The 10,963-nt window shown below is 38.0% G+C and overlaps 1 protein-coding gene across 1 annotated transcript; it reads left to right on the top strand.

Annotated features, from left to right (window-relative positions):
- Window positions 1-655: 655 nt before the first annotated feature.
- Window positions 656-9,418, top strand: EPGN (epithelial mitogen). The gene is made up of 5 exons (XM_042782909.1): window positions 656-698; window positions 1,249-1,338; window positions 2,902-3,022; window positions 4,634-4,786; window positions 9,361-9,418. The coding sequence occupies exons 1-5, from the start codon at window positions 656-658 to the stop codon at window positions 9,416-9,418; spliced, it is 465 nt and encodes a 154-aa protein (XP_042638843.1).
- The last annotated feature ends 1,545 nt before the right edge of the window (window positions 9,419-10,963 follow it).

Raw genomic sequence — 10,963 nt, 5'->3', positions numbered from 1 at the left:
ATTAACTGGCAGAATGACATGAAATAAATGTCATGGTATTAAAACAATTATATTTACAGAATATGTAATGGTGAAACTGAGGAGAAAAAACAAGAAATATTAAACATCTTTGTCTTTACAAACGTTCTATTTTTCTTCAGAACAACAGAATTACAAAATTTCTGGATTTGCAATGGAGCTCACAGTGAGCTATGAGAGTTAATATAACTCACTCCAGTTTCAAGAATAATTCTTTAACAGATTATGTGGTTATCCAGTTTATAAATATCAAACTCATCTTTGTTGGAAGCCTATCTAGGTGACTAGTATCTTTTTGGCTGATATAGTTCTGGTCACACTAAAGGGACTCTTTCTGGTTCTTTTTGTTGTTTAAAGTACTTTTACATGCACGATTATGCCCACAGGTAACAGGAAACCAATGTTGCAAAATAAAACTTGATCACATTGCTAGATAACACAGGTATCCCAAACAAGTGTGTGAGCGCCTGGAGGCTCTACGCTGCTGCTGCCAGAGTACATATTTTTTTGATTGGTAAGAACTGTCAGATGACGCTTCATGAAATATAAATGCAAGAAAGACTCAGAGCACAATGAAAACCTTCCACTCGTCAGTCTGGGAGGATAAGAGAAAGACACTGTTTAGCAACTGCAGGAAATGGCTTTCGGCGTGCCAATATCTGTCTATCTTTTATTCAATGGTAGGTAATTTCTTTTTTTTCATTTTTTAACTTTATATCAATATAATAAGAATAGGATTTATTTTCTCTGAATCAGAGAGAAGCTGGTTTCTAATAGTTATTCTTTATGATGAAGATCAGAGCAGGGAATCTCTGGATTAATTTAATTTCTTATGCATTGTATGTTCCTCTCCTGACATGCTTGACACCTCTTTTTTGAGATCTCTGAAACATTTACTTTATACACTTGAAGAGTAGTTAATATATTTAACTACTCCATAGCAGTGTCCTTGTGATTGGATTAGATATAAATTTGTTCACCTTCTGTTAAAGATTATTGTGTTTCTATTTTCTATAACATTATGATTATTATAGAAGTCAGTAGAACTGGTATGAATGATAAACAGGAAGTTGCCCTAGTCAAGGTATGGATTTCCAATGTAAATGAATTAAAAATTGAACAGAAATAGAAATATACAGAATAAGAGTAACTTTAGACCTGTGGCTTGTACATAGAAGGAGGCTTGTGTGTTAAAGATGCCTTTCTACCCCCACCTCCCATTTGATACAGCAATGGCAGCATTTACTGAAGAGGCAGCCGTCACTGTAACACTGCCAATCAGAACCCAGCAAAGTAACTGGACAGTTAACAAAACAGAAGGTATTTCCTTTGCATTTTTGTATTTCAAGTGATTTTTTTTTTTAACTTTGGAGAGAATTCTGGATTCCGACAAAAACAATGTTAGAAAAACTTAAATATATAAGTTTCATTATTAGATAAGTCAACTAACTCTTTTAGCAGGATGCTGTTTGATGGAAGTGACAAGTAAATGTGTCATCAAATAATTGTCTTTTTTTAAAAAAGGAAAAGTAGGCCCATGAGGGAGATAACAATTGTCTTCAGTTACTGTCTTGACTGTGAAATGTTTTATATTTTCTGCTTGATTCCTGCTTGGTTTCCAATGAACCATGCGTGTCTAGAGGCAGATAGACCCATTTGGCCTTCTTGATGACTACCATAATATTTTGATCTGATTGTAAGCTTTTCAGCCAACGAAATTACAGATTCAAAAGCATTGGTCCACTTTCCATCATCTTTGAAAAGATTTTATTCTTTTTGCTTTTGTTGTTGTATGTATGTCTGTGTATGTGAGTGAATGCTTTTTTAGGGAGTACTTGTTGTTTTAGCATATGCTATATTTCCTAACTACCTGTAACCCAATTTTTGTTCTTGATGTGATTATATGTTTGTTTGTTTTTTTTTTCTATTTTGTGATTATTATTACAATGACTTTTGGCTGCTGTTGAGCATTAGCATTTTTTTTCAAACTTGTTCAAACTCTTAAAGGTGAACTTGGAAAGCTTTGTTACCTGCCAAGACCTGTGTGGTTATGATCTTACACAAGCAAATCACACACTTCCCCCTCATGTAAAGCCAGGCAAATAAAAAAGATCAAGTCAAATATTATGTTTCTGAAATAATATGAAAGATAGTAATATTTAAGCAAATGAGGTAAATTCCTCATTTCAGTAAAATTTTTAAATTTTAAAAGATTTATTTTAAAATGTGGTACCCATTTCCCCCCCCCATATATATCAATTTTCAAACAAAATCAATCTGTAACTTAGAATAATGTTAACTGTTAAGCCTGAGCCATATGTCACTTCTAGTTTCTTGCATAGATCCTAACAAATACTTCTGGAGTAATTTAAGGAAAACATCCCTTTTCAATCAACTACTCATGGCAATGTGGAAGAAGAAAGAGAAATTTCTCACACTCTTCTTACTTATAGAGTTCATTATATCACAAGGGTAAATCTGAAACTTCCTAAATTCTGACTTTCAAGTGTAAAGAGGGAGAATGGAAAGATTGTATGAAATTGTCTATATTTATTCACATTCTGGGAACATTTGGGAAGCATTACTAGCAATGACCTGCTAAGAGTAGATTCAGTGCTGCCACCTTTTGGCAAACTTGTATCTCTATATATTATTATATGGCTTCTAAAGAATGGAACAGTCATCAATCCACCTGCATCACCTAATTAATTATGTATGTCTGGATGATATTAATTCCATCTCTGTGAATATAACCTGCCAAGGGGAACAACAATTCAAAGAGAGATAACCCAAAGAAAATCTTTAAAAGAGAAGTTCTCTCTCCATATGTGTTAAGAATCAACCATAAAAGTATAACCCACTGCATCTGTTACTATTTCCTAGCTGATTATACAGAAGGACCTATCGCCTTGAAGTTCTTACCTCCTTGCCTGGAAGACCACAATAGTTACTGCATCAATGGTGTTTGTGCATACCACCATGAGCTGGAGAAAGCTATCTGCAGGTAATTGCAAAGAACTTTTCAGGTTCTAAAGACAGAAGATGAATTTGTGCCTCTAGTATTTTATATGGCATATTTTCTCACCTCTGTCTTATCTAGTGAAATGGACAGACAACCTGAATCCTCTTTGTATTTGAAATATCTAAAGAACATTTTCCTATGATACTAAATCCTCATTTTTCAAAAGTAAGACTCCCAGATTGGCAGCATCTGTGAAACCTGAGAGCTTATTAGAATCTCATGCTCCATCCCAGATTTACTGAATTAGAATCCTTATTTTAACAACATGTTCAGGTGATTAGTATGTCCTTTACTGTATTGAATATTTAAAACATCAAGACAAAAATCACCCTAGGAGATAGGGGCAAGTGTTTTTTATTCCACTGGTGGCTTAGTGCCTAAGGCACTTGACTGCTAACCAGAAGACTGATGGTTCAAACCCACCAGCCACTCCCCGGAAGGAAGGTTGAACAATCTACTTCCGTAGTGATACCACCTCAGAAACCCAAGGAGGGGTCCCCTATGAGTCGGGTCTGACTCAACAGCAAATAACAGCAACAGTAATATCATAATTTACTAAACTTGCTATTAAATTACTGGGGGATCAAGATTCTAGTCTTGTTTTCTGTGACTTTGGCAATATACTCCACTGTTATAACCCCCCACTTGTATTTCCCCGCTTATATTCAAACTTTTCACAGGGTTGTTCATAGGATGAAATGAAATAGACTATGGCAAAACACTTCAGGAATATGAAAGTCTAGAACAACATAAACTAGTTGCTATTAAATTGATTCCAAATCATGGCGACCTTATGTGTGTCAGAGTAGAACCACGCACCATGGTTTTCAGTTGTTGATGCTCAGAAACAGACAGCCAGGCCTTTCGTCTGAAGTAACTCTGGGTGGATTCAAACCACCAACCTTTCAGTTTGCAAACATCCTTCTATGAAAGAGTTGTTGTTGTTATGTGCCGTCAAGTTGGACCCAACTCATAGTGACCCCTTCTTGGGTTTCCGAGGTAGTATCCTTACAGAAGTAGATTGCCCAACCTTCCTTCTGAGGAGTGGCTGGTGGGTTTGAACCTGCAGCCTTCTGGTTAGCAGTCAAGTGTGTTAGGCACCACGCTACCAGAGCTCCTTATGAAAGAGAACACTAAGGATTTTACAGGCCAATTCATGTGACCATATTACCTTTCTCCTCTACCCATGAAAGAAGGTGCATTAACATGGGGGCCATCATGAAATACTTATTATAAAACAATACCTTTAACAGATTGACTTTCATTTGGCATTTTGCCTCTCCTACTCAAATTACTAGGAGCTCTAGTAGTGTAGTATCTAAAGCATTGACTGCTAACCAGAAGGCTGGGGGTTCACACCCACTAGCCACTTCTCGGAAGGAAGGTTGGGCAATCTACTCCTGTAGTGATACCGCCTTGGGAACCCAAGGAGGGGTTGCTATGAGTCAGGTCTGACTCCAGGACACATAACAACAACAACTCAAATTACTTACTTTCCATCCGAAATGTTTTCTTTCTTTGAAATTGGTCATTTCTTTGTACTTCTGTTGTCATGGGTTTTAAAATTATACGTTGTTTTCTCTTTTTTTAAAGGTGTTTAACTGGTTATACTGGAGAAAGATGTGAGCACTTGACTTTAACTTCATATGCTGTGGATTCTTCTGAAAAATATATTGCAATTGGAACTGGTGTTGGATTACTGTTAAGTAGTTTTCTTGCTATCCTGTACTGCTACATAAGAAAGAGGTATGAACAACACAAAATATGAATTTAACTTGGCACTCATTCATTTGACAAATGAAGGTTGAACCCTTACAATGTGTCAGGCATTGGCATGTATAAATTTTTAGTGAAAATCTGGCATAAATATGCTAGGTTTGTACATAATATTTGTTTTGATACCTTTTCTCAAAAGCTCAAAGAACTGATCAAAATCTATCTTCAATTGTAATAGGATAGTTCCAATTTACAGATTCCCTTCATCCTCATCTCTATCTGCCTACATCAAAGTTATAACTGAAAAGGTCCATAAGCCTCCTGGGGAAGGGATTACAAAAGTCTTGTTCTCAATCACATATTCAGTGCCAAAGCTTGGCTGCCAAGCAAAAGGTTGATGATTCAAATCCACCAGCAGTTCTGTGGGAGAAAAATTGTGGTGCTTTTCTCCCATGAAGATTATGGGATCTGCTCCCTAGAAAACACTATGCAACAGTTCCACTCTGTCTTATAGGTTTACTATGAGTTGGTATCAATTGGACAGCACACAAGAACAACAACATTGTGGTGCCTAGCACACAATAGACACTCAGCAAATATTTGTTGAATGAACAAATCAAGAAATGAGTATTAAGTGAATGAGAATGTAAAACAACCACAGCCACTTTCTTTCCAGACATCATTTGGGATATTCAGGAGATACTTTCTCCTGCTAAAAACCTAAGAAGATAAATTTGATCTACTAATACTCCTCGGAAGGAAGGTTGGGCAATCCTACTTCCGTAGTGATACTGCCTCGGAAACCCAAGGAGGGGTCGCTATGAGTCGGGGCCGACTCGACGGCACATAACAACAACAATATATATACACAGGAGTTCTGGTAGCATAGTGCCTAAGGCACTTGACTGCTAACCAGAAGGCTGGCAGTTCAAACCCACCACCCATTCCTTGGAAGGAAGTTTGGGCAATCTACTTCTATAGTGATACTGCCTCAGAAACCCAAGGAGGGATCGCTATGAGTCAGGTGCTACTCAACGGCATACAACAACAATATATATACACATATAAATTACTTATACATTAACCCTGACTTTTGGTTTTTCTACTTTAGTGCTTTTTCCTTAAATCCATGTAAAATGTCAGGAAATAGTGTTATATACATTAAAGAAAAATACATTTCCCTTGCTATGCTCTATTAACTCTATTCAGAAACCAAAAGCTGACTTAAAGGATAAGAAAGAAGGAAAAGACCAAAATGGATGTCAGAAAAGACTCTGAAATTTGCTTTTGAACATTGTTGTTGTGAGATGCCATTGAGTTAGTTCCAACTCATAGCAGCTTCGTGTGCAACAGAACACTTCCCAGTCCTGCACCAGCCTCACAATCATTGCTATATTTGAGCCCATTGTTGAAGCCACTGTGTCAATCTGTCTTTGTGAGATTCTTCCTATTTTTCACTGACCTTCTTGAATGTAGACTAGAAAAAGAGAATGGAAAAAATGATGAAGTAAAAGAGCTGAGCAGAAATTTCAAGAAGATAAAGTATCATAATGAAATGTGTAAAGACCTGGAATTAGAAAACCAAAAGGGGAGAACACACATTTCTCAAGCTGAGAGAATTGGAAAAAAAAAAAAAAAAATTCAAGCCTTGAATTGCAATAAGGAAGGATTCTTTGGACAAAATATTGAACAATGCAGGAAGCATCAAAAGAAGATGGAAGTAATATACAAAGTGACTGTGCCAAAAGGAATTGGTCATCATTCAACTCTTTCAGGAGTCAGTGTATAATTAAGGGCCAATGATGTTGAAGGAAGAAGTCCACACTGCACTGAAGGCATTGGCAACAATAGAGACTCCAGGAATTGACAGAATACCAATTGAGATGTTTCACCAAACAGACACAATGCCAGAAGTACTCACTTGTCTATGCCAAGAAATTTGCAAGACAGCTACCTGGCCAACTAACTGGAAGAGATCCATATTTATGCCCACTCCAAAGAAAGGTGATCCAACAGAATGCAGAGATTATTGAACAATATCATTAATATCCCATACAAGGAAAATTTTGTTGAAGGTTAGTCAAAAACATTTGCAGCAGATGTCAAGGAGGAACTGCCAGTAATTCAAGCAAGATTCAGAAGAAGATGTGGAACAAGGGATATATATCACTGGCACTTGACTGCTAACCAGAAGGCTGGTGGTTCAAACCCACCAGCCACTCCTCAGAAGGAAGGTTGGGCAATCTACTTTTGTAGTGATACCACCTCGGAAACCCAAGGAAGGGTTGCCATGAGTCAGATCCGACTTGATGGCAGTGAGTTTGGTTTTTGCTGGATATCAGATGAATCTTGGCTGAAATCAGAGAATATCAGAAAGATATTTACCTGAGTTTATTGACTATGCAAGTGGATTCATTCCACAGTGTGGATCATAACAAATTATAGGTAACATTGCTAAGGATGAGAATTCCAGAACATGTATTTTTGCTGATAAGGAACCTGTACACAAAACAAGAAGCAGTCATTTGAACAGAACAAAGAGATATTGTATGGTTTAAAAACAAGGAAACATGTGAGCCAGGGGTGTATACTTTCACTATACTTATTCAATCTTACTGAACAAATAATCCAAGAAGCTGGGGTATATGAAGAACACAGAATCAGGACTGAAGGAAGACTCATTAGCAACCTGTGATACGCAGATGACACAATCTTGCTTACTAAAAGCGAAGAGGACTTGAAGCACTAATTGATGAAGTTCAAAGACTATAGCTTCAGTATGGATTTCTGAATATAAGAGAGCAAAAATTCTCACAGTTGGACCAATAAGTAACATCAAGATAAATGGAGAAAATACTGAAGTTGTCAAGGATTTCATTTTACTTGGACCCACAATCAACACCCATGGAAGCATCAGTCAAGATATCAATGACATATTATTGTACTGGACAAATATGCTGCAAAAGAACTCTTTAAAGTGTTAAAAAGCAAATATGTCACTCTCAGCACTAAGGTGTGCCTGACCCAAGCCCTATTTTCAACTGCCTTATATGAATGTGGGAGCTCTGGTGGCATAGTGCCTAAGGCATTTGACTGCTAACCAGAAGTCTGGTGATTCAAACCCACCAGCCACTCTTCAGAAGGAAGACTGGGCAACAATCTACTTCCATAGATATACCGCCTCAGAAATCTATAGAGGGGTCATTATGAGTTGGGATCGACTCAATGGCAGTGAGTCATTTGCATGTGAAAATTGGACAATGAATAAGGAAGACTGCAGAAGAATTGATACCTGTGAATTATGGTGTCAGCAAAAAAAAATTGAATGTACCATGGAGTGCCAGAAGAATGAACAAATCTGTCTTGGAAGAAGTATAGCCAGCATGCTGCTTAGAAGCAAAGATGGCAAGACTTCATCTCTTGTACTTTGGTCATGTTACCAGAAGGGACCAGTCCTTGGAGAAGTATATCATTCTTGGTAAGGTAGGAGGTCCGTGAAAAAGAGGAGGGCCCTCCATGAGATGGATTGACACAGTGGCTGCAACAAAGGGCTAGAGCATAGCAATGATTGTGAGGATGGAGCAGGACCAGGCAGTGTTTTGTTCTGCTGTACATAGGGTCCTTGTACATAGGATTGTGATGATTCAGAACCAACTCAAAGGCACCTAACAACAACAATTCTATTAATTAGATTGCCATTTTTTAAATGACCAAGATTGCCCACACAACAGAAAAATTTGATTGTGCTTAACAGTTACACCTCTGAAAGAATCAAATATGCTGTATCAATTTTGAATTTGCCTAAGGCAGCAAGAAATAAAAAATAAAAGCAGAGCTAAGTCCTTTAATGGTAATAAACCAGATGTCTGAGGTCAGATTCTTTGGAAGCAGAGCCTAAGATGGTACAAGTGATTGGTTGAAGGTGCTCTCTACCATGAAACTTATTAGAAGTAAGGAAGGTAGATAGATCAGAGAAAGAAACTAAGTGAAGAGGTAGCTTTAGCTGAAGTCAAGCTTCAGCCTGATTCCACAGGGAGATGTAGAATGTGAATGACATCAAAAGACTGCCTTAACAAGGCAAGGAGACTTAGTTTTCAAATCCCCTATCAGTCAGTCATTGACCACAGGATCCTCTGGCAGAGTGGAAGGCCAAAACCAAAAACCAAACTAGTTGCTGTCAAGACAATCCAACTCATGGTGGTGCCACATATTGCTGAGCAGAACTGAGTTCCATAGTGTTTTCAAACATGTGAGCTTTTGAGAGCAGATGACCAGGCCTTTCTTCCAAAGAGCCTCGGGTTGAGTTTGAACCACCAACATTTCAGTTAGATTTTGAGTGTGTAACTGTTTGTACCACCTAGGATTTTCAGGAACTTGCAAACTTCCAGGAATCTCCTGGCAACATGCTCACTGGCTAAGAGGAATTTTCTGGAGTGGGATACTGCTGTGAGCCTTTCAACACTCACAGCCCCTGAGGGATGAATCCACAGTTGGGTAAAGGGTAGAACACCAAAAGCAAATGCTACACCAGCACATTTATATAATACCCAATAATCTATAAAAACAGCTGTCAAATTCACATGAAAACCAATGCTCTCTTTTAGGTGTTTAAAACTGAAATCACCTATGTTCCAGAGGGAGACGAATGTGAGGCTTTTGTAAGAAAATTTCATCAAGATATTTATAAAAATAAGTGCGTCCAAAACCGAAATCTTCAGATGAAACAACAAAAGTTCTCAAGCTGCCTAGACCTGAAAAAAAATCGAACTTGGGATCACAATGAGATGGGAGGACAAATTTCATGGAAGTCAAGTGAGCAAGCTACAGTTTGTCTTTGGACCTCACACTAGAGTGCCATGGGAGTCAAGTGAGCAAGCTACAGTGACAGAAGTCAGATTCATAGTCCTACTCTGGGTTTGCTTTATTGTGTGTTTACTGTTCTCACTGCAGAAAGACTGAGTTTTCGGCTTCCGACTATGGCAGATAAAAATTTTCACGGGAATAATTATCAGCCTTGCAGCAAGCTAAAGTAATGCCAACCTTGGGTTCTTCATGTACTGACTACCAGTATTTTAGACCATTTAGATGGGACTCCTCTATGTCTAGGAGCCCTGGTGGAGCAGTAGTTAAAGCACACAGCTGTTAACTAAAAGTTTGGAGATATGACCCATCAGCTGCTCTGCAGAAGATGTGGCAGTCTGCTTTTGTAAAGATTTACAGCCTTAGAATTACTCTGGGGCAGTACTACTTTGTCCTACAGGGTCACTATGAATCAGAATGGACTTGACGGCCATGAGTTTTGGTTTCTTTAAGTCTATTCATGCTAAGGAACTAGTACAAAATGTGCTGTTGTATGGTCTCTAAAAGAGTATGATGTCAACTTTTATGATGAAATCAGTGTTATAGCAGCAACCATGGACCAAACTATGCCAGAGAGAAGAAAACGGGATATCCAAGGCCAATGTAAATTATACCCAGCTTGTTACAACACAGTGCAGCCTTTATCTGTGAAATACGAAATCAGTGCAGCCTTTATCTGTGAAATATGAAATCAGTGCAGCCTTTATCTGTGAAATATGAAATAAGCTGAGCAGGTATTGAGGATGAAGAGCTGTCTGGATATTGAGCCTAGAGTAAGCAAGCATTTCTGTTTCTGAATGGATTATAAAACATTTTGTTGGACTCATTGGTACCCCAATGCTTTTGTTCATCACCTCTTCCTATTGTCAATGGAATTGCCTAGAGATCATCATCCAATTGGACCCAAATCCTGTTATTCTCCTAGTGAATAAAAGTCTACAATTGGCCCTGAAATAGAAAATGAAGAACTGAACATAAGCATTTTTCACCAGCCAACTGCCAATGTGGAAATTTTATTTACCATTTCTGAACACTTGAAAATAGGCTTTTTCACTTGAAAGAGAGAAATTAAATTAGAGCTGTGGTGGAAATGACTATTTGGGGAACCAGGATATTTCCTCTCTAATAATGTTTCTGTCACATAATTCAAGAAGTTCTGTGCAGGTCCCTTAATTTCTTTGGGCTTTGCTTTCATTTTTCACTAGGCCTTTTTAGTTTTAAAATTTGACAGTGGGAGAAGAGAGAAAATTTTCCATATCCATCCTGGAGGAGCTCTGGTGGCATAGTGCCTAAGGCATTTGACTTCTAACCAGAAGGCTGACAATTCAAACCCACCAGCCACTCAGT

The sequence above is a fragment of the Orycteropus afer genome, unplaced genomic scaffold, assembly GCF_000298275.1.
Source record: "Orycteropus afer afer isolate SDZICR_OR568_19922 unplaced genomic scaffold, OryAfe1.0 scaffold00505, whole genome shotgun sequence".
In the NCBI taxonomy this organism is placed as follows: domain Eukaryota; kingdom Metazoa; phylum Chordata; class Mammalia; order Tubulidentata; family Orycteropodidae; genus Orycteropus; species Orycteropus afer.
This window is presented reverse-complemented; position numbering and strand designations above follow the sequence as displayed.